Source organism: Lactuca virosa, chromosome 5, assembly GCF_052849685.1.
Source record: "Lactuca virosa cultivar CGN04683 chromosome 5, Lactuca_virosa_CGN04683_v6, whole genome shotgun sequence".
NCBI classification, from domain to species: Eukaryota; Viridiplantae; Streptophyta; class Magnoliopsida; order Asterales; family Asteraceae; genus Lactuca; species Lactuca virosa.
In genome coordinates, this window is record NC_136430.1 from 452,887,753 (window position 1) to 452,912,564 (window position 24,812).

The 24,812-nt window shown below is 39.2% G+C and overlaps 1 protein-coding gene across 1 annotated transcript; it reads right to left on the reverse strand.

Annotated features, from left to right (window-relative positions):
• Nucleotides 1-2,004: 2,004 nt before the first annotated feature.
• On the reverse strand, nt 2,005-3,643 carry LOC145114302 (uncharacterized). The gene is made up of 4 exons (XM_079050303.1): nt 3,143-3,643; nt 2,592-3,058; nt 2,490-2,520; nt 2,005-2,421 (listed from the first exon to the last, which is right to left on the reverse strand). The coding sequence occupies exons 1-4, from the start codon at nt 3,641-3,643 to the stop codon at nt 2,005-2,007; spliced, it is 1,416 nt and encodes a 471-aa protein (XP_078906429.1).
• Nucleotides 3,644-24,812: the final 21,169 nt, after the last annotated feature.

Consider the following 24,812-nt stretch of genomic DNA (forward strand, 5'->3'; position numbering starts at 1 on the left):
GTTGCCTTCACCAAAGCAACTTGACTGGAGAAATAATAGAGAAAGAGGTTATTATGGTTTATTAATATATTATAAGAATAATATATTAAAAGAGAAGTCATATTTGTTTAGTTAATATTGTTCAAGAATTAATTAAGAATTAATTTTGTGATCAAGAGGAATTAACTGAACTAGGGGGACTGAACTGCAATTATGTGATACTTGGAAAGTAGGGCAAATGATGCCCTAAGGGATAGGGTGGACGAATTCAAGGGGATAAGGCCTTAGAATTCGTCCAAGGCTAAGGGTTCTAGAATTATCCTTGGGCTGCTTGGTGGCTAAGCAACCAGATAAGGATAAGGACTGAAACCCTAATCCCTACACCTATATAAGGACCCCTTGGCTTAGGAAAATCGGCCACTTGATCCTAGAAGTTCCTAGAGCCGATTTTCTGCCTCTCCCCTCTCTCTCTCTCTCTTGCCTCTCCATTTGCGCTTGGTGTTTGTGAGCCATTATAGGTACTACACTTGTGGTACTTGCTTTCAAAGAGAAGAAGGTTGAAGATTCAAGTTGTTATTACAACATAACAACAAGAGGTATGTAATCCATTCTGCTTTGTGATTTTCGAAAATACTAGGAGCATGCTAGGGTTCTTCATGTGTTCATAATGTTGTGTAACTAATAGAAAAAACATAGATCCAATACTAGGGTTGCATGCACACATAGGATTGTTTGTATAAAACCTATCAGTGGTATCAGAGCCATTGGTTTTTGTTTTCAATTAGAATTATACAAATGTATGAATTTGACACTTTAGGGTTTATGGCCAATAAACCCTAGGAGGCATGATTTTCGAAATTAGGGTTCTTGAACCCTAAATTTTGAAATTGATAAGGGTTTCCCAAAACCCTTCCTTAGCCCCCAAAATTTCGAATTCTAGGGTTTGCAAACCCTAGGGTTTTCGATTTTGGCATCCTCCCCAAGATAAGATCCTAAATTTTAGGGATTAGGATAATGCCTTATCTTGTAGTTATCTTTTAATTGTTTAAAATATGGTAATTAAATATTTGGAATTATCCCATCCCATATTTTCGATTTTAGGGGATTTAAGGGATTAGGTTAAATTAATTGTTTAATTTAAAAGATAATCCTTCAAGATTTGATAATTAAAATAAATTGTTTATTTTTGGGATAATTATTAAATCAAGAGTTTTTAATATTTAAAATTTTAAATTAAAAGGTTTTAAATTTCGAAAATTTTAAATTGAATTAAAACCCTAATATTTTAAAGGGTAAATGGCACAAAAAACACTCTGTTTACATAGAAATTCGATTTTGACACCGTGTTTTTTTTGTGTCAATTTTGACACTGTGTTATTAATTTTTTATTAAATGTAACCATATGACTGGTTTCCTTTAGGTAAACCGGTTTGAATATTGCTGAGTGGGCCATTTGCTTATGTGGCATACACGTAAGATCCTACATGGCAGTTGAGCCTTTATAAATGATCCCTAACGGCTTCAACCCTTTAGAACCCTAGATCGATCTTCACTTTTTCTTCACTTTTTCATCTCAGTTCTTCACGAGGATTGTGCACTGGTGTCTTCGTCTCGATCAGCTGGATCAACGAGTGGGGTAAACAAGTTAAACAATGGTCCCTCTAGGACGTGCTACTGTGGAGTAATTGCCCCCTTGAAGATATCAACGAGTGAGAAGAATCCTGGAAGAAGATACTTTGGGTGCAGGTACTGGCCCGATGAAGTTGAAGACTGTGGCTACTTTGAATGGTATGACGGTGAAGTAAGTCCATGGTATAAGGAACTTCTGTTTGAAGTTATGGCAAAGAAGAAAAAAAGCACTGGACAGGGAAAAGGGAACCCTCATCATGGTGAAATAAGTTTGATGGATCTTGTTAGGGTTGTGATTGGGTTACTTGTTATTTTAGTAGTCATGGTAGGGATTTTGATGTGGATGGTGTACAAGGGTTAAGTAGGAAGAGGTTGTGGTAGGTCTTTAAGTATGAATTAATGCCAATTAAGGTCCAATGTTGGCCTACCCTTTCTTTTCTTTTCCTTTGGAGGTTGGGGCTTAGTTGGATTCTTGCAGGTTCTTTTGTTATGCCCTTCCTCCCAACAGTTCTGGCATATCTTTGTACCTCCAACAGACTTTATCTTCCTGTACTCTCCATTCTTCTTTGTGACATGTTTCCTTATTCTGGTTTTAGGTCTTCCTGGCATCCTCCTTGCAGGTGGTGGCTGTGGCTTGGCATATGGTGTCCTGGCCCACATTTTACTACCATTTAGAGGCCTGATATTGCCTTTGTAAGTCTCTGCAAACTTCTCTTTGGAAAACCATGAATTGATCAGTGTTTCAGGTTGTTGTTGTGTGTGGTTCAAAGTTGCACATGCATGGACACATGGAATCCCAAATATTCCCATAATCTACAAGTGCAGAATTGTTCTCCTAAGTCCACCTGAAAAGACTCAAATCCTAGTCTCACTTCAAATACATTTGTGTCACTAGCTACAACACTCCACAACCTGTAATTCATGCAATACATGTTAGTGAATAATCTTAATGAATGCTGAATAATTTTAGTCAATAATGTTACCTCATATCTTTACACCAGTCATCCAGCTTTGTCAATATTGTAGGGCATACATCTCCCCTCCATTTTAAGTGTATTGTAGACATCCTATAAAACCTCTCCATAACATACATTCTGAGCTCCTCCAACATAGTAAGAAGTGGCTTAGTCCTTGCTTCCAAAATTACTGAATTGAAGCTCTCTGATATACCATTTTCTACTGCTTCACATGCTCTACCTTCCTTATAAAATGCTCTGCTCCAACTCTCTGGGTTCCTTGCCATGAGGTGGTCATAAGCACCCCCATTCATTTCTTTGATTCCCTCCATTGTCTCAAGAAAAGATGACTTTGTGGTTGACATTGAAGTTGCCCAAAAATGTCTCTTATAATCAATCCCATTGTACACCTTTTTAAAGTTGACATACACATGTCTGGCACACTGCCTATGCCCAACTAATGGTAGCTTCTCCTTTACAGCCTCTACTAAGCCCTACATTCATACAAAAAACTATAAAGATACAAAAAAGACTAACCATATATAAAAGAGTAAACAAACAAAAAAGAGTAAACATACCTTATGCTGATCAGAAATAACTGTCAGCCCTTCACCTAACTCTAAGCCAAGGTCTTCCATAAGCAACTTAATAAACCACTCCCAGTTGTCCTTGTTTTCAACATCAATCACAGCCCAGACTATTGGATATACCTGGTTGTTCCCATCCCTACCTATTGTAGTGAGTAACTCCCCTTTGCATTGCCCTTTTAGAAAACAACCATCTAGTCCAATGACTCTCCTGCAACCCCTAATCCACCCATCCTTTATAGCCTTAAAACATACATAGATTCTTTTAAAAACACTGCTACCATCTTCTTTGACATCAACTCCAACCTTTGTTGTACTACCAGGGTTTGATCTGATGATCTCTCCTCCATATTCCCATATACGAGCATAATGCTCTGATAATTTTCCAGTTAAAATCTCTTGTTCTTTCTTCTTAGCCCTATAGCATTGTCCCTTAGACACAATGCATAAAAATTTCTTCTTAATTTCTTCTTTCATCTCCCTGGCTTTCATTTTTGGTCTAACACACAATTTTTTCAAGAACTGTTTGGCTATCCAGTCAGGATTAACCAATGTGGCATGCTTTTACTCCCTAACACAAGTATGCTTATTATTAAGTCCCTTAATTTGAAATGATTTCTCTTTGTTCATCCAGGATTCCCACGGCTTGAAGGTACATCTCTTGCCTTTATTGTCTAAACCACATTTTGCTTGAAGCCTTGTACTAGAAGATTTGGTCACCTTAATTGGATAACCATTGTGAACTGCATATTTAGTCAGGCAGAACCTTAACTCGGTTTGATTAGCATACTTTTCACCTAAATGTGGTTTCATTTTCTTCCAATGAATAGAAGGGTCATGAACACTAAATTTGGTTGGTTTTTTATCAACCTCATCCTCGTCATCTTCAATTTCATTATCAGAATGATCTTATTCTCTAATGACTTCATCATCAACATTTTCCCTCTTATTGTAAACAGGAACAATGCACAAATCATAAAGAAAGGCATCAAAAGGTACCTTCAACTGTGGAAAAGTGGTGTGTTTATTTGCATCATAGTCACCCAATTCTTCATCGACAACAAATGCCCTTTCTGATTCACTCTCCGATTCTGACTCTAACTCACTTTCTTCAAAATCAGAGTCGTAATATGGTCCCTTTTCCATTTCATCGGACGATTGTGCTCTCCTTATCTTAGGTCGTGGGTTCCTCATGGTAAGCTTTCACCTTTCTTCAAAGTTACAGACGGTAGAAACCCTAGTTAATGAGGGTAGAAACTTTATCTCCTTTTTTTGTGTAGGATGATAAATGAGGGGGATGAGGGGGATGACATGTTAAATTAGGGGAAAGGGGGTGACATGGACGATGCCACGAAGACGTATTAGGGGCAGGTAATTGGTTAACCAACTGTAGTAGGTCATATGGTTACATTTAGTAAAAAATTAATAACACAGTGTCAAAATTGACACAAAAAAAAACACGGTGTCAAAATCGAATTTCTGTGTAAACAGAGTGTTTTTTGTGCCCTTTACCCTATTTTAAAATGTTTAAAATACACCTTATACTATTATAATATTACCAGATTAATATATATATATATATATATATATATATATATATATATATATATATATATATATATATATATAACTTAAAATGCTAGTCTTACCGTTAGTAGGTCTCATTCACGAAACCAATCTATAAGGGGGGTATAAGGTTGTGGCCTATAAAATGGTCATTTATATATATATATATATATATATATATATATATATATATATATATATATATATATATGTATAACTTAAAATGCTAGTCTTACCGTTAGTAGGCCTCATTCACAAAACCAATCTATAAGGGGGGTATAAGGTTGTGGCCTATAAAATGGTCATTTAATGGGTGTCCACTCTCATCCACAGCTTCCTTGATTGGTGGAGGGTCGTTAGCCGAACGGGTAGGATAGGGCAAACCGTTCCTCGTTAAAAGTATAATGGATTATAAAAGTAACTAAATGTTTTTACAACAATTCCCAATCTTAGTTACTTTAGGAAAAGTGAATTGGTGTAATTCCATGAAATTACACTTTGCACCTTTGCTAAGATGTTAGTAGAGCGCGTGTGGTTAACCGGCACACTAATTGGACTCTAAGCATAGGTGGCAAAGGGTGACTCATTGTTTGTCATAGTTCGATGGAGTGTGTGTGGCTAACCGGCACATCGAATAGGTGACTGTAACAATGAGGGCACCATGTACATTTGTATGGTTATTCACACCCGCTTTGTGATCCTTTGCATCCCAGTCACAAACTAGAGGGGTACATCGAGATCTAAACATGCCATTGAAAAGTTCAATGAATCTCAAAAGATCTAGGAGTTTTCAATACATTTAAAACTTAATCTCTTTTTCGTTTCTCATGGTGGAGAATTAGTGAATCGTCATTCACTTACCTTCAAATTATTTACTTGTTAGATTACGGCATCCCTCTTCTAATTTGTAAATAATGTTGTTGGATCCTAGCCATAATTTCTCATTTGGGTGTTTAATTGGGGATTCATTTCTAATCAAACTTTGTTCTTTTCCTTTTCAGATGTCGAACAACAACAACAACAACAACGCTTCTGGTTCAAACTCCTCTGGCTCATTCTCACTCATGAACTTGTGTGGGAGAGTGATCTTTGATGGGTCCAATTTCAACGATTGGATCTGCAACATTCGGATGGTCACTCGTTACGAGGGCAAAGAGTATGTTCTCGATGAGAAGCTGAAGGAGATTGACATCAACACTGCCTCTGCTGAAGAAATCGCGGCCTTTGAGGCCCACGAGCGTGATGCCATGAAAGTCCATTGCATCATGCTAGCGAATATAACTGCAGAACTCCAGAAGTCCTATGAGGACATGTACCCCTACGAGATGCACCAAGATCTGTTGGACTAGTACCACCAGAGCGCTAGGCAAGAAAGGTACGAGATCATCACTTCGATGATCACTACCAAAATGGATAATGGAGAGTCCCTTACCGCTCATCTTCAAAAGATGCAGAGATATGTCGATCGCCTGCTAAAGTTGAATGTGAACTTTGATGAAGAGCTGGAAATTGATATTATCCTTCACTCCTTGCCTCCCTGCTATATCCAGTTCTGTATGACCTACCACATGAACAAGGAGGAGGTGTCTTTGAGCAAGCTTCAAGGCTTGTTGAGGACTGCTAAGAGCAACCTCAAGGACAAATCTGTTGCATCAACTCCAACTCCCGTTGTTGCCCCTGTCTTGGCAATAGGACAAGGGAAGGGTAAGAAGCGAAAGACTCCCTCAAAGAGCCACCACAAGGGAAAGTCCCAAGATGGTACCTCTTCTAGTGGAACCAAAGTTGGTTCTGCTAAACCCAATTCTAACCCTAAGGAGGCAGAGTGCCACTACTGCCACAAGATAGGGCATTGGAAGAGAAGCTGCCCAGAATATTTGCAGGCCATCAAGGATGGGAAGATCAAGCCATCTTTCGCAGGTATTTACATAATTAAATCTAATGGTTTGTCACATGCTACTTCTTGGGTTCTTGATACAGGATGTGGTTTTCACATATGTTCTGATTTGCAGGGACTAAAAAGAAATAGGGATGTGGAGCATGGAAGGATGAATCTGATCATGGGAAACAGAAGATCGTCGCCTGTCACCAAGATTGGAGTTTATTCCTTAGTTCTTAGTAATGGATTAGATTTAGATTTAAACAATTGTTGCTATTCGCCAGATATGGCAATAAACATCATTTCATTTCATGGTTTATATAGACAAGGTTTTAGATATTCATTTGATAATGAAAAGGGTTCTATTTATGCTTATCTTAATAATGTTTTATATTTTGAAGCATTGCCTTGTAATGGAATATGTGAGACTGTGATGGTTGTAGATAACTTAGAAAATGATGTGTTGTGTGTGGATTCTTCCAATAGTATGGATAAAGCATGCTTGTGGCATTGTCGTCTTGGACATGTCAACAAGAAACGCATAGTCCAACTCCAAAAGGATGGAGTGTTGGAGTCATTCGACCTTAGGGACGATGACGTGTGCGAGTCTTGTTTACTTGGAAAGATGACCAAGTCACCCTTCACTGGCACTTGTGCGAGGGGTGAGGGTTTATTGGATCTCATACATACAGATGTATGTGGACCATTTAGATCCACCACAGGAGATGCGAACCGCTTCTATGTGACTTTCACAGACGATTATAGCAGATATGGGTATATCTACTTAATCAAACACAAGTCAGAAACCTTTGAAAAGTTCAAAGAGTTTAAACAAGAAGTGGAGAATCAGTTGGGCAGGAAAATCAAGATGCTTCGATCTGATCGAGGTGGAGAGTACCTAAGTCTTGAATTCCACGACTACCTCAAGGAATGCGAAATAGTTTCGCAGTTGATGCCACCTAGGACACCGCAGTTGAATGGTGTAGCTGAGAGGCGTAATCGAACTTTGTTAGATATGGTTCGTTCCATGATGAGTCGTGCTTCACTACCTATCTCATTATGGGGGTATGCCTTAGAGACTGCCGCCCATATCCTTAACTTAGTCCCTACGAAGAAGGTTGCCAAAACACCTCACGGAATGTAGACAGGGAAGGCTCCCTCGTTGGCACTTATCAAGGTTTGGGGTTGCGAGGCTTTCGTAAGACGAGAGACTCACGATAAGCTCGAACCTCGTAGTGAACGATGTATTTTCATCGGCTACCCGCAGAAATCCTTTGGATATCACTTCTATAGACCGAGTGACAATGTTGTCTTCGTTGCGAGGAGAGGGGTTTTCCGAGAGCGAGAACTCATAATCCAAGGAGACAGTGGGAGGCAAATCGATCTTGAAGAGCTTCAAGAGTCGAGCGATGAAGGAACTTCTGACATTGGCGCTCAACCCGAGGAGGAAACTCCGGTTGAACCGATTGACGAGTCCTTACCTCTTAGACGTTCCGAAAGGGTTAGTGTTTCACCCCAGTTTTATGGTTTTCATATTACTACAGAAGGGGATACATTCATTAGTGATAGTATACTAGTGAATCTGGACGAACCTAACAGCTATAAGGAAGCCATGGCAGGCCCGGAGTCTGCGAAATGGAAAGAGGCTATGGACAACGAGATTCAGTCCATGTATGACAACCAAGTTTGGAATTTGGTTGACAATGTACCAGGGCGTAAGACGTCGGGTGCAAATGGATCTTCAAGAAGAAGACCGACATGGATGGAAATGTGCAAACTTATAAGGCATGATTGGTTGCGAAGGGTTTCACTCAAACTCCTAGAGTTGACTATGATGAAACTTTCTCACCAGTTGCGAAGATAAAGTCTATCAGGGTGATGCTGGCCATTGCTGCATTTCATGACTATGAAATATGGCAAATGGATGTAAAAACCGCTTTCCTTAATGGGAAGTTGGCTGAGGATGTTTACATAGCTCAGCCAGAGGGTTTTGTCAATGCGAAGCATCCCAATAGAGTGTGTAAGCTTGAGAAGTCCATTTATGGACTTAAGCAAGCGTGTCGCAGATGAAATCTTTGTTTTGATGAGAAGGTCAAAGAGTTTGGTTTTCTGCGAAGCGAGGATGAATCATGTGTATATGTCAAAGCCAGTGGAAGTATAGTTAGCTTCTTCGTATTGTATGTCGATGACATACTACTCATAGGAAACGACATCCCGACACTGCAGGAAGTTAAATCCTGGCTCGGGAAGTGCTTCGCTATGAAGGACATCGGAGAAGCTGCCTATATTTTGGGAATAAGGATAGTGAGAAACAGAAGTAAGAGAATAATAGGAATTAGTCAGAATACTTACTTGGACAAAGTGCTAAAACGTTTTAGTATGGAGAATTCAAAGAAAGGGGAGTTACCAATCCAAAGTAATGCCAAGTTGAGTAAGACTCAAAGTCCAAGTAATGAAGTCGAGATAGCAGAGATGTGCCGAGTACCTTACGCTTCCGCAGTTGGCTCAATCATGTATGCTATAACTTGTACTCGCCCTGATGTGGCCTTCGCTTTGAGCATGGTCAGCAGATATCAAGGGAACCCTGGCAAAGCACATTGGATCGCAGTCAAGAATATTCTTAAGTACCTTCGGAGGACCAAGGAATGGTTTCTAGTCCTCGGTGGGAGTGATGACTTAAAGGTGCGAGGGTATAGTGACGCCAGTTTTCAGACCGACAGGGACAACTACCGTTCGCTGTCGGGTTGGGTCTTTACCCTTAATGGAGGAGCAGTGACTTGAAAAAGTTTCAAACAGGAAACCGTAGCTGATTCAACGTGCGAATCAGAGTATATAGCGGCGAGCGAAGCGTCAAAGGAGGCGATATGGTTGAAGAACTTCATCGGAGACCTTGGAGTTGTGCCAGCCATACGAGAGCCTATGGAAATTTTCTGTGATAATGAAGGAGCGGTTGCCTTGACCAAGGAACCGAGGGATCATGGTAGATCTCGACATATCGACAGAAAATATCATTTTATTCGACATCGGGTGGAAGAAGGACTCCTCGTAGTAAAGAGGGTATCGTCGGAGGATAACCCAGCAGATCCCCTTATTACCTATTGTTTCATTTTGCATGTGTTTGACTTCCTGAATAATAAATTTATTCAAATGGTCCACAGTCGTTCATATGTTGGAAGTAGGTATGAATGAAGATTGTCATGAATTGGTGTGTAGATTGTCTAAAGTGTGTTAGACATAGCAAAAAGTTTGCTACAACGTTCATGAGTGCTTATAAACAAGTTTTGAGCATTGGAATAAACCCACGCTTGCTGGAATCACTTCATGGAATTCATCACGAGTGATCGCAAGACGATAATATCATATGGTCTTAAAACCTAGATATATGGTTTATTGTTTGCTATTTGGTTGTGCATTGATAATGCGTAAATGCATCAGTAACTTGATGTTATAAAACGCATTGTTGTGTATGATTTGATTAGTGAATAGTAAATGCATATAAGTCGAAGTTTATATGTTCCTTTTATCCTAAGAGGGTAAAAGCGATATCAGGGCCCCTCGATGATTTTATTTGACTTATCTGACGGGCCCGGTTAGGACTGAATTGATGTGTTCAATTAAGTTCTATGTCAAACGAATCTAAGATCGAGAAACAAACTGTTGGACAATAAGTATAACTATGTTCCATGTGATTGTCCACACAATATCTAGAACAGAGGATCATACGATCCCTTATCTAAAGGACATGTTACTGATAAGATCAGAGTTCGACAACGTCTTTGAGAGCTACAATTGCTAATCGGGTTCTATTTGCATTTATGGTTACTAGACTTATCAAAGTGGAAGACTGTTGGATTAGTGTCTAAGCCCGTAACCATATTTGGTAAGTATATGACCCGGTTGTGCATGGTCCTTTTGGGTTGCCTTCACCAAAGCAACTTGACTGGAGAAATAATAGAGAAAGAGGTTATTATGGTTTATTAATATATTATAAGAATAATATATTAAAAGAGAAATCATATTTGTTTAGTTAATGTTGTTCAAGACTTAATTAAGAATTAATTTTACGATCAAGAGGAATTAACTGAACTATGGGGACTGAACTGCAATTATGTGATAGTTGGAAAGTAGGGCAAAGGATGCCCTAAGGGATAGGGTGGACGAATTCAAGGGGATAAGGCCTTAGAATTCGTCCAAGGCTAAGGGTTCTAGAATTATCCTTAGGCTGCTTGGTGGCTAAGCAACCAAATAAGGATAAGGACCGAAACCCTAATCCCTACACCTATATAAGGACCCCTTGGCTTAGGAAAATCGGCCACTTGATCCTAGAAGTTCCTAGAGCCGATTTTCTGCCTCTCCCTCCTCTCTCTCTTGCCTCTCCATTTGTGCTTGGTGTTTGTGAGCCATTAGAGGTACTACACTTGTGGTACTTGCTTTCAAAGAAAAGAAGGTTGAAGATTCAAGTTGTTATTACAACATAACAACAAGAGGTATGTAATCCATTCTCCTTTGTGATTTTCGAAAATATTAGGAGCATGCTAGGGTTCTCCATGTGTTCATAATGTTGTGTAACTAATAGAAAAAACATAGATCCAATACTAGGGTTGCATGCACACATAGGATTGTTTGTATAAAACCTATCAATTACAACTATTTAATTCATATACAAAGCAATTTTCACTGCTATAATAAGATAAAAAAGAGCTAAATGTACAATGTTGTAATAGAAAAAATGAAATACAAACAAGTATATGAAAGTGAATTGCTATTTCTTGTATTTAGCCGAAAATATAAAGACAAACTATATGAATCTTGTTTAGATAGATCAATACCATTGATTTAGCTTGAAAAGATGATAATGGCATAATGGGTAAAAGGCTAACTTTGTCTTTGAGAAACTTTTGATAAAGTGAAATGCAACAGTTTTTATGGGAATGTGAGAGTAAGATTACACAAGGGGAAAATGCAAGAAATAGCAACATACTTTTATTTATTTGTGTATTATATCATATCTTGCTTTCATTCTTTTTTATCAAAGCATTGTAATTTCATTTTTTTTATTAAGGTATTATTATACATTTAAAGTTTTACCTAATTATAGCATTGCATTGTCATTTTTTGACCCATATAGTTTCAATATAAAATTTATCATCTTTCTTGTTATTTATATATTTAATCCAACTTGCTAGTCAATTGTTGGTTTGGTTGAAAATTATGCAAGATCCTAGAGCACTATACAAGATATATTTGTTAGATGAGAGTAGCAATGGGCGATTTTCTACTAAAAGTCAACTTATGGTGAGTCATGTTGTATTCTCTTGGCTTCTAATATCTTATTTAAAATTGGTTTATAACTTTGAAAGTAGATTTGAATCTTTGATCTCTATTTTTCTTTCTTAATACAACTCACGGGCAGTACTTAGTGGGCGTAATGAGTTCAACACTTAAATCTGGATAACTATGGTTGTTTCTTTTTTTACTTAGCTAAATTTATAAAAAGTTCAACGTTGTAATTACATGTGATTCACATGTAATTCACATATGAATTACATGTGATTCGCATGTAATTCACATATGAATTACATGTGATTCGCATGTAATTCACATATGAATTACATGTGATTCACATGTAAATCACATATGAATTATATGTGATTCACATGTAAATCACATGTAATTTACATATGAATTACATGTGATTCACATGTAATTCACATATGAATTATATGTGTGTAACATCCCGACTCCCAGGTATAAATTTAAATCTTTTATATTCATATTATTAGGACAAATCGACGAGTTGGAGGCCCCAACTCGTCGTGTAGAACCTGGTCATCCCGCGTGAATTTTAGAACCTACTCGACGAGTTGGAGGACCCAACTCGACGAGTAGAGGTTGTACTTGGAAACCCTAATTTTTAGGGTTTTCACCCTATTTAAAGGACCTTAAGTCCTTCCTCCAGCCTCCCTTACTACCTTCACGTCCAGAAGTAAACCCTAATCGAGTTAACCTTCTATTTTGAGTGTGTGTGAGGCTAAAGAGTGTGTGTTTGCTGCTTTTCTTGAAGAGACTTGAAGATTGAGAAGCTTGGAACGAGAAGGAGCTTGTAGATCCAGTATCTACTTCATTTTGGCACCCATTTGAAGGTAAAAAGTCGTTACCTTGATCATTCTCTTGTTAGATCTCTCCGTTCAAGAGTTTATGGACTTTTTAGCCCACTTTGGATCCATTTTTGGATGTTGAGCATGATTTGAATTTGTAACTTCAGATCTAGACACCTCTAGGCCCCAATAGTCATAAATTTATCGGCTTTATCTAGTATTGGCCTTTCTCCATGCCCTAAACCTCTTCCTAAGACTAGTTTTGGGTGTTTTAGCCTCTTGAAGCCTTGCATGCACGTAAAGTTAACAACTTTACATGGTAACTACACCCTAGGAGGCTAGATCTATAGTTTGGAACCTTGGTTTCGCTTAAAAGCGTCTGAATGAGAAAAGGGTTGAAGGAACTCGACGAGTTGCATAGCCAACTCAACGAGTTGGTTAGGGTTTTCCCAAACCTTCTGAACAATGCATGGACTCGACGAGTTGTTTGGTAACTCGGCGAGTTGACTCAAGTTTTCGGTCTCTGAGTTCTGAAGGAACTCGATGAGTCAGTAGATAAACTCGACGAGTTGGGTCAACATGGACTGTTGACCTTGACCGTTGACTTTGACTTTGACCAAGGGTTGACCAAGTTTGACTTCTGATGGTACTTTGGTAATTTGGGTCTTGATAGAATTGGTCCTATGATGATTGTAGGTGTTTGAGTTTGGAGTTGTGTTTGGGGAGTTTGACATTATCATCCAGTGCTACTCGCAATGTGAGTCTTCCTCACTATACTCAAGGGTCTAAGGCACCAAAGGCCCTTTGGATTGTTATCCTGCTTTATTAATGTTGTGGCCTGTTAAATCGATATCCTGGTAGATAGGATGTTTCTATATGGTTATGATCTGTTAGATCGGTATCCTTGTAGATAGGATGTTGCTATGCTTAGTGATCCGTAGATCGGTTTGACTGTCTATAGAATGTTATATGACTATCTGATATATGTGCACATGTTTGATTGGTGGTTGAGGCTTTACTGCTTTGTTCAAGAGCCAACAGACCGGGGCATTCCAACCCGATGGTTGTGGGCCGAGAGTATTCCATACCGAGGATGATTGGACTCATAGTATGTTTGCATTCCAACCCGATGGTTGTGGGCGGAGGGTATACCATCCCGAGAATGATTGGACCCATAGTTTTGGGGCATTCCAACCTGATGGTTGATTGGGCCCATAGTTTGTTGTTATTGTATGTGTGTTATGTTGGGTTATGAGCATTCTAACACTCCTATGGTGTACATGCAACCCTAAATACCTTGGATCTATGTTTTCTCTATTATACATGCAAATATCATTTTTCCAAGGTATTGTTCTAACTAGCATAATATAAAGTACATGTAATATAAAATCTAGTAGAATTACATACCTCTTGTTGTAGCTTGATTCCATGGAGCTCAAGATCCTAGTGCCTCAAGTGTGACACCTCAAATGGTTCACACAACATCATCAACATTTGGAATAACCATGAGAAGAGATACATGGACTCTAGAAATCGGCTTGCCCTCTTGTGTACGCACTAGTGCCAATTTCACCAACCAATGGGGTCTTTATATAGTGTAGCTATTAGGATTACACCATGTAACTCATGACTTTACCCATTCCTTATGCTCCATGGGTTTTAACCTACATGGAGTATCCATGGGTCACCACATGGGTTAAACCCAATATAAGGAATCATGGATCATAAGCCTACATATATAAGAATGAATTATTTACACAATCAATCCCCATATATTTAATTAGTCTCTTTTGATCACTAAATTAATTCCAAATTAATTCTTGATCAATACTAATTAAATAATATGATTTCATATTAATATATTAGAACTTATAATATATTAATATGTCACAAATATCCTCTTCTCACAAAAGGTCTATCCAAATTGTTCCGATGCCATGCAACCCAAATGGACCATGTCGGGTCGGTTCAAGTATGTACCAATTATAGTTATGGACTTAGACACTAATCCAACATGTTATTTGTTGTGCGGATATTTTTCGGGGAACTCACTAAGCTTCGGGCTTACAGTTGTTGATTTTGTTTCAGGTACTTCAGATGATCGCAGGAAGGTGAAGACGTGATCGTGCACTTCCTCATATTTTATGATTTTGATTTCTGGGATACTATGACATGAAACTTGTAACAACCCATTATTTTCTACTTTGTAAAAGTCAACAGAAAGTCAAACATATCAAATAAAGGTCAAACTTATTTCTTTAATTATCTTAATATAGTTAGATTAATGAGTTATAGGTTGTGACAACCCGAAATTTCAATCTTGTACAAACCATTCAATCCAATCAAAGTTAGACTTGTTTCTACTAACTTTTATCACCATTTTGAGTCTATTTTGAGTATCCCGAGCCTAGTTCATCAAAGGAATAAGTGAATGGAAGTGTCAATCGAAGTTGTAACCCATCAACCATGCCATAAACCCTCAAAAGAGGAGTTTACGACCAAGGGTCATGGGTTTAATGCCGTAAACACATGGAGGTCGTAAACTCCCTACTATATATACGACCCTTAGTCATTTTTCAGCCATTCTTCACTTTTCCAAGCCTAGAACTCGAACTCTCTCTCAAGGATCTTGAAGTTTTTGCTCCAAATCTTCAAAACGGTAAGTGAATCCTTCCATAAACGAGTTAATACATCTTTTCTTCTTTATTCAATCTTGATTTCATCCATGAAATCTCTTCTTTTGGGTAGATCTTCAAGTGTTCTTCATTTCACCAAGAACACCAAGAACACACACTAGTGTTTTTGGGCTCTAAACACTCTTTCAAGCTTCTACTACGTAAGTACACTACCCTTGGCTTGTTATATACTAGAAATCACCCTTTAAACTCCAAGAAATCATGTCCAGAAGAGATTTTACGGCCAAGGCAATCTCCCTTGGCCGTAAACCCTAACATTGGGTGCATATGGATCCTAACTTCTCCCTAAGGCTTGGCCTTTAGTCTAGAACACTTTCTGGAAACTTGTAGGACCTTAAACACACAAAATGAAACTTGATGACATGAGTTTACGGCCGTAAACACCATGGGCCGTAAACCCATGGGCCGTAAACACCATGGGTCGTAAACCCATGGGCCGTAAACTCATGGGCCTTACCATTTGGGCCGTCAAACCCAATGTGAGGCCCTCCAACCCCTGGATGCAACCCTATGTACTTCTAACACTAGACTCAAGGTGTTTTTCCATGTCCTAGGGTGTCCTTACTTGCTTAATTAGTTGTCTAAACACTAATTAGATACATATATGTGTCATTATATGTTAAATAGGATCCGTGTGTGTGCTCAAGTCTTCACTTGACACCTAGCATCATATACCATGCGTTCATCCAAACCACTCACTACAGGTGAGTTTATACCCCTTAATCAACCTTTGAAATGATTTTAAATGCTTTATGGGGGGAATTGTAACGCCCGTGTTTCTAGACTAGGCATTAATATTGACATAATGGTCTAGGTTAACCTTTGTAACTCATTTAGAAGAAATGAAAAGGAATTATGTGAATATATGAAAATTATGTGTTTTATGCTTAATTATTAGGGTTTAAATAATTAAGAATAAAAATGAGCGTCAAAATTAAATATTAGATAAAGTTTATATCTATTAAGAAACTTGTAGTGGGCGTGACAAGGATTACGAATATATAAAGAATGCCGAAATCCGAGTTGTAACGAAGAAGTTATGACCTGTCGAAGTTTCACAACAAAACCGGCTCGGTGCTGAATGTCGTAAAAAGTGAGTTTTTGATCAACTAACTTTTAGCCTTAGTGATATAAACGAAACTCGTAGTGTTCGTTAAGCCAAGAAGTTCGATAAAAAGAACGCCAAAATCTGACTTCGTATGAGGAAGTTATGATTTTTCGAAGTTTTAGCTTAGCAGTAGACAGTTAAAAACTCAAATTTTAGATCGAGTGATTTTTAGCCGACACGACCTAAACGAGAATCGAAGGTCTCTTCATTAGTATCACAACGGTAAAAAGTCTGACGAAAACGGACGTCGGATGAAGAAGTTATGAATTTTTAACGGATTTCCTGTCCCGGTCTGTTAAAAATAATAATATAAAAATCAAAGTCAAAATTAGCCGACGAAGTGTAAACGAAAGTTGTAGAGCGTAATTTTACCTACGCGTGCATATAAACAACGTCAAAAACAGAGCCCGTATGAGAAAGTTATGGATTTTAAAAGAATTGGCACAATTTTCGAGAAAAATCGCAAGGAATGGTGCTGGCCACGTGATCCTCGCATGCATAGCCCGTGCGCAACACGCGTGTCGCTTGCTGATTTGACCGAGGGTGCGGTCCAATGATCTTCCGACGCGCTCTCTTCTGACTCATCATCCGAGCTTCGCTGGCCCAATCCGAAGGCGCCGCGTGCCCTTCGCGTGTCCGAAGCTCGCACCCCCCGATGCCCCGAGATCATTTCCAACGCCCGGAACACGTCCCGGAGTGCCCGAGAAGCCCGGGAAATTTATTTTTTCCGTTTTGAAGCCCGACCTTTCGCAGAGCCCGGTTTCTCAATAAAACTCTCGGTTTTATTAGAAACGATCGTTTTAGGAAACGAATTGCTGCCCGATTTTCATTAAATCAGGTGAGTGTATAGTCACTTTCACCTTACACATAGATATGAAGTATTTACCTTAAAATATGTGCTATGTGTAAATATATTAATTGTTTATTTGAAATGACTGTTGAATTGATGTTTTATACAAGTTTTAAACTGTATATATATTTTTATCTACAAATATGTTGGGTAAAACATGGGTAGATGAATTAGATGATGTGTGATGAAAAAAAAGTGATGAGAGGTATCGATGTTTAAGATGATCTAGTCATCTAGCAGAGTATAGACAACGGCCACAGACTATTTTAGATAGACCATTGGAACGTTAGTAGACTTGTAATCGGTACGTATGTTTGAATTATGTGTTCATCCATTAGTTCTTCCATTTTTACACTATTACGTGTCGGGGTACTGGAGCGTACGGGAGTACTTTATCAGTATTTTCCGTATACTTTTATTTGGAAGAGCCTTGGAGTCTTGGTTCTTTTATGAAGTAATCGGACTAGCTTCATTAGTTAGTGATATAGATCATGAGTTAAATAGTGGGTGTGTGATGAAAGGTGAGTTGGATAGATAAGATGATCAGTGATATAGATCATGAGTTGAGAGTGAGTGGTGAAATATGGGAAAAACTTTTACCCAGATGTTGGCGTGAGTGGTGCAATATGAGAAAAGCCCTTACCCAACGTTGACCCCCGTCATTCAGCAGAGTAGGGATGACAACCATGGACTGTTCTAGACGGTCTGCGGAACACTAGCAGGCTCGCAAACTGTAGGTGTTAATGGACTTGAGTGTTCATTCGCTGTACTCTAAGACCCCCGTCATTCAGCAGAGTATGGATGACAACCATGGACTGTTTTGACGGTCTGCGGAACACTAGCAGGCTCGCAACCTGTAGGTGTTAATGGACTTGAGTGTTCATTCGATGTACTCTAAGACCCCCATCATTCAGCAGAGTATGGATGACAACCATGGACTGTTTTGACGGTCTATGGAACACTAGCAGGCTCGTAACCGGTAGGTGTTAATGGACTTAAGTGTTCATTCGCTGTACTCTATTCCCCTCATAAGTGCCTTTAGGGCATGTAAGGCTGGGGAAACCCCTTATGTATGTTCATCAGCTGTATGGAAAACCCATTGATATGTATTGCGGGGGGGGGGGGGGGGGTGGGGGGGGAGGAACACCCGTGGGAAATACCGTCGATGAATAAGAGCTATGGACTTAGTATATGGAAAACCCATTGACATGTATTGCGGGGGGGAAACCCGTGGGAAATACCGTCGATGCATAAGAGCTATGGACTTAGCATATGGAAAACCCATTGACATGTATTGCGGGGGGAAACTCCCATGGGAAATACCGTCGATGAATAAGAGCTATGGACTTAGTATATGGAAAACCCATTGACATGTATTGCGGGGGGGAAAACCCGTGGGAAATACCGTCGATGAATAAGAGCTATGGACTTAGCATATGGAAAACCCATTGACATGTATTGCGGGGGGAAACTCCCGTGGGAAATACCGTCGATGAATAAGAGCTATGGACTAGCACATGGCGACGATGTAACTTCGTGCCTATTTGACATAAATTGCTGAAGGAAAGCAATGTTGTCACCTTGTTGGTTGTTTTATGTTAGGATGTCTTGTTTGACATAACTTGCTGAGGGAAAGCAATGTTGTCACCCCGATGTTTGTTTTATTTTACATAACTTGCTGAGGAACCCCCAAAGCAATGTTGTCACCCCTAGTGATAATCCTTAGGCTAGGTCCCTTATGATAGTTGTTTTAGGGACGTAAAGTGAGGATAATGGGAATGGGTAATTAGGGTTATTTTGGTTGATGGAAATAATAAATTTATTGTTGATTGAGAACTTAATAAGTTTATTATTTATTGTGGGTTGAAAACCCTATATGCTCACCAGGCTCCCAAGCCTGACCCACTCAGTTTAATTGTATCACAGGTATCGATACAAAGTTGTTTTACACTGAGAGATTAAAAAAGAAGTAGATCACTAGTGTAAATGAATGTAAGTTTTGTTTATGCTTATGTTTTTGTATTGACAATGGCATCCCAATGGTTTAAGTGAATAAAATACATTTCTTCGGAAATGATTTGATAATATATTTATCATGTTTTTCTGGGAACAAATTCCGTAACACTTTTAATCAAATGATTACTCTGAAATTATTTTAAAAACATAAATTAAATCGGTCTTTTCTGGCCTCGAAATTGGGGATGTCACAGTTGGTATCAGAGCATTAGTTTAAGCGAACTAAGAAATTGTAGGATTTCTAGACTTAAACTTAGAATGCTAAGCGATGATTGTGAGTTGAGTGTGTCTATTATATTTTAGGTAGTACACCTAAATTGACACGAGCACTAGTTTATTTTAGGAAGGATGCCTAAAATGCTTTTATGTGCTAAATGTTTGTGTTATAGCTATAATGATGCTATTATTTGTTCGGATCTATGGTCTGTTGCCGACCGGATCTGGAAACCTTATGTGTGTAGGATTCTAAGCGTATGATTACGAGATTAGAACTAACATGTAAACGTTTCGAAGTGATAAGGAGATTTATACGTTTATCGTAAATAAAGCTTTCCTATCTTAAATTCTCGCCTGGTACACCGAACGTCTGCTTTGGTGTACAAAACGTTATGGTAAAGACTCGTAGAGAATTGAATAGATGGAGGAAATGAAAAACTTATGATAGTGAATGATACCTATCAGAAGATATCGTAAGAGTGGTATCTTGTCTTAGAATATGTTTGATAAAATAATGAAACGTTTAGAGGAGTATGGTACGTCTGAAGTACACCTTCGATTGGCAGGATGATGGAACGATTCGTGTAATTCTTGAAGTTGTCCCATCATTTGGAATTTCCATCACCAACCAAGTTGAAGTAGAATTGATGACTGAAGATACGCATGGAAGAAGTCCTAGTAGAGTCTAGAAAAATTCTATGATTAATTGGACACATTCGTATGTGTTAAATTGTTTTGTGATTTTAGGACTTGGGGACTGCAAGACAGTACTTGGGACGAGTATGAGTAGGTGTGAATAGTAGTAGAGATCTATACTACTGGAAGCACAGGACTCACACTCGGATCAGGGAAAGTCACAAGGTTACCAAGGAACTCGTAAGTGATTCCATCTTATTCTAGTTTGTCGTTACCGTCGTTTCGGTAATGACTAAGAAGATGATTGTTATTCCGACCCTAGTGGTCATATCAAATTGAGTCCGACTACGATGAGTTTGTTACGTGGTTCAGAGAACCAAGTTTGATGTTGTATTTGACTTAAGTCAAATCAAAGTAAAGGATGATCAAAGCGATCAATAGAAGTATCGCGTTCGTTGTTAAAGAAGTTGGGTTAGGTTGTATTCTGACCCAAAGGGATGAAGTGATAGCGTATGCTTTGAGGCAATTGAAGGAGCATGAAAAGAACTACCCCACTCATGATCTGGAGTTGGCAGTGGTAGTATTCGCCTTAAAGATAGGGAGGCACTATCTTTATGGTACTAAATGCAAACTTTTCGCTGATTATAAGAGTCTTCAATATCTCTTTAATCAGAAGAAATTGAACATGAGGCAACGGCGCTGGCTAGAGTTACTCAAGGACTACGACTGTGAGATACTTTACCACCCTGGTAAAGCAAGTGTTGTTGCTAATGCTCTCAGTCGGAAGGTGAGTCTTGAAAGGAAGAGGCCAAGAGCGTTGAGAATTGAAGTTGTCTCTACAATTGTGGAAAGTATAAAGAAAGCTCAAGGGGAAGCTTTAGAGAAAAATGACTGAAAGGAGGAACGTTTGGGATAAAACGTTGGTGTTTGATACAAACGGTCAAAGATTGAAGGTATTCAAAGGTAGGATTTGGGTACCTAAGATGGGAGGAGTAAGAGGTCTTCTGATGGAAGAAGCTCACAAAACCATGTACTCGATTCATCCCGGCAGTGCGAAAATGTATAGGCATCTAAAACCCTATTACTGGTGGCCGATGGTGAAGCTCGATGTTGCTAAGTATGTGGCTGAGTGTGTAACTTGTGCTAGGGTTAAGGCACAACATCAGAAACCATATGAGAGTTTAGATCCTTTACCTGTACCCATGGGTAAATGGGAAGGTATCACTATGGATTTTGTGACTAAACTACCCAGAACAAGGAACGGTCACGACATGATTTGGGTGGTCGTTGATCGCTTCACTAAGGGTGCACATTTCATAGCAGCCAACGAGAAATGGTCTATGGATAAACTTGCGAATTCTTATGTGAAGGAAAGTGTGAGGCTTCACGGTGTTTCGTTAACGATTGTATCCGATCGTGACAACCGTTTTACCTCATGATTTTGGAGGAGTCTATAAGAGGAATTGGGCACCAAGTTGTGTTTGAATACAGCTTACCATCCACAAACCGATGGTAAGAGCGAACGAACAATTCAAACATTGGAGGATATGCTGAGAGCATGTACCCTGGAATTCCAGGGTAACTGGGGTAAACACTTACCTCTAGTAGAATTTTCCTATAATGATAGTTTCCACTCGAACATCTAAATGGCACCTTATCACGCTTTGTATGGAGAAAAATGTCGAACGCCATCATGTTGACTGGAAGCTGGGGAAAAGCAGTTTATGGGACTTGAAATAGTCCATCAGACTGCTGAAAAGTTAAAAGTGATTAGGGAAAGGAGGTTAGCTGCTCAAAAGAGCTATGCTGACAAGAAAAGACAACCGATATCATTCGAAGTTGGAAATTCGGATTTACTTAAAGTCTCGCCATGGAAGGGACTTATAAGATTTGGTAAGAAGGGAAAATTGAGTCCAAGGTTTATTTGACCATTTAAAGTTCTTCAGAGAATCGGGAATCAAGCTTACAAGCTAGAATTACCGGAAGAACTGGAGGGTACTCATAACACCTTTTATGTGTGTTATTTGAGAAAATTTACGGGAGATGTGCCCGACATAATTCCCATTTCTGAGTTAAGGTTGGATGAAAATAAGAGGTCGATTAAAGAACCTGAGGCAATCGTTGACCGTAAGACTAAGAAGTTGTGATGTGAAAATGGTCGATTTAGTGCTTGTGCGTTGGAAACATACGAATGGGCCAAATCTCACCTGGGAAAAACGGAGAGTGACATGAGGAGTCGCTACCCGTATTTGTTTGCTGATGTGTGATTCCGGGGATGGAATCATTCTAAGGGGGAGAGAGTTGTAACGCCCGTGTTTCTAGGCTAGGCATTAATATTGACATAATGGTCTAGGTTAACCTTTGTAACTCATTTAGAAGAAATGAAAAGGAATTATGTGAATATATGAAAATTATGTGTTTTATGCTTAATTATTAGGGTTTAAATAATTAAGAATAAAAATGAGCGTCAAAATTAAATATTAGATAAAGCCGATATCTATTAAGAAACTTGTAGTGGGCATGACAAGGATTACGGATATATAAAGAATGCCGAAATCCGAGTTGTAACGAAGAAGTTATGACCTGTCGAAGTTTCACGACAAAACCGGCTCGGTGCTGACTGTCGTAAAAAGTGAGTTTTTGATAAACTACTTTTTAGCCTTAGTGATCTAAACGAAACTCGTAGTGTTCGTTAAGCCAAGAAGTTCGATAAAAAGAACGCCAAAATCTGACTTCGTATGAGGAAGTTATGATTTTTCGAAGTTTCAGCTTAGCAGTAGACAGCTAAAAACTCGAATTTTAGATCGAGTGATTTTTAGCCGACACGACCTAAACGAGAGTCAAAGGTCTTGTCATTAGTACCACAACGGTAAAAGTCTGACGAAAACGGACGTCGGATGAAGAAGTTATGAATTTTTAACGGATTTCCTGTCCCGGTCTGTTAAAAATAATAATATAAAAATCAAAGTCAAAATTAGCCGACGAAGTGTAAACGAACGTTGTAGAGCGTAATCTTACCTACGCGTGCATATAAATAACGTCAAAAACGGAGCCCGTATGAGAAAGTTATGGATTTTACAAGAATGGGCACAATTTTCGAGAAAAATCGCAAGGAATGGTGCTGGCCACGTGATCCTCGCATGCATAGCCCGTGCGCAACACGCGTGTCGCTTGCTGATTTGACCGAGGGTGCGGTCCAATGATCTTCCGACGCGCTCGCTTCTGACTCATCATCCGAGCTTCGCTGGCCCAATCCGAAGGCGCCGCGTGCCCTTCGCGTGTCCGAAGCTCGCACCCGCCACCTGGCCTCGCTGCGCGGATGCCACCTGCCTTCGCTGACTCCTCCTTCTCGGCCGAACCCTCGCAAGCTCACCCCTATAAGTAGAAGCCATGCGAGATCTTCCGGGGGAAATTCCAAATTTGTCATTTTTCACCCATTTTTCAATATTTTAGCTATTTTGACTTCCCCCGATGCCCCGAGATCATTTCCAACGCCCGGAACACGTCCCGGAGTGCCCGAGAAGCCCGGGAAATTTATTTTTTCGGTTTTGAAGCCCGACCTTTCGCAGAGCCCGGTTTCTCAATAAAACTCCCGGTTTTATTAGAAATGATCGTTTTAGGAAACGAATTGCTGCCCGATTTTCATTAAATCAGGTGAGTGTATAGTCACTTTCACCTTACACATAGATATGAAGTATTTACCTTAAAATACGTGCTATGTGTAAATATATTAATTGTTTATTTGAAGTGACTGTTGAATTGATGTTTTATACAAGTTTTAAAATGTATATATATTTTTATCTACAAATATGTTGGGTAAAACATGGGTAGATGAATTATATGATGTGTGATGAAAAAAAAGTGATGAGAGGTATCGATGTTTAAGATGATCTAGTCATCTAGCAGAGTATAGACAACGGCCACAGACTATTTTAGATAGACCATTGGAACGTTAGTAGACTTGTAATCGGTACGTATGTTTGAATTATGTGTTCATCCATTAGTTCTTCCTTTTTTACACTATTACGTGTCGGGGTACTGGAGCGTACGGCAGTACTTTATCAGTATTTTCCGTATACTTTTATTTGGAAGAGCCTTGGAGTCTTGGTTCTTTTATGAAGTAATCGGACTAGCTTCATTAGTTAGTGATATAGATCATGAGTTAAATAGTGGGTGTGTGATGAAAGGTGAGTTGGATAGATAAGATGATCAGTGATATAGATCATGAGTTGAGAGTGAGTGGTGAAATATCGGAAAAGCTTTTACCCAGATGTTGGCGTGAGTGGTGCAATATGAGAAAAGCCCTTACCCAACGTTGACCCCCGTCATTCAGCAGAGTAGGGATGACAATCATGGACTGTTCTAGACGGTCTGCGGAACACTAGCAGGCTCGCAACCTGTAGGTGTTAATGGACTTGAGTGTTCATTTGCTGTACTCTAAGACCCCCGTCATTCAGCAGAGTATGGATGACAACCATGGACTGTTTTGACGGTCTGCGGAACACTAGCAGGCTCGCAACCTGTAGGTGTTAATGGACTTGAGTGTTCATTCGTTGTACTCTAAGACCCCCGTCATTCAGCAGAGTATGGATGACAACC

Bases quoted from the DNA above. Each gene is read 5' to 3' on its own strand.
- LOC145114302 (XM_079050303.1), bottom strand. From the start codon at position 3,643: ATGAAAGCCAGGGAGATGAAAGAAGAAATTAAGAAGAAATTTTTATGC. The intron at 2,521-2,591 runs GTAACATTATTG...CATGAATTACAG, and splicing joins GACTGGTGTAAAGATATGAG to GTTGTGGAGTGTTGTAGCTA. The intron at 2,422-2,489 runs GTATTTGAAGTG...CTGCACTTGTAG, and splicing joins TTGTAGCTAGTGACACAAAT to ATTATGGGAATATTTGGGAT.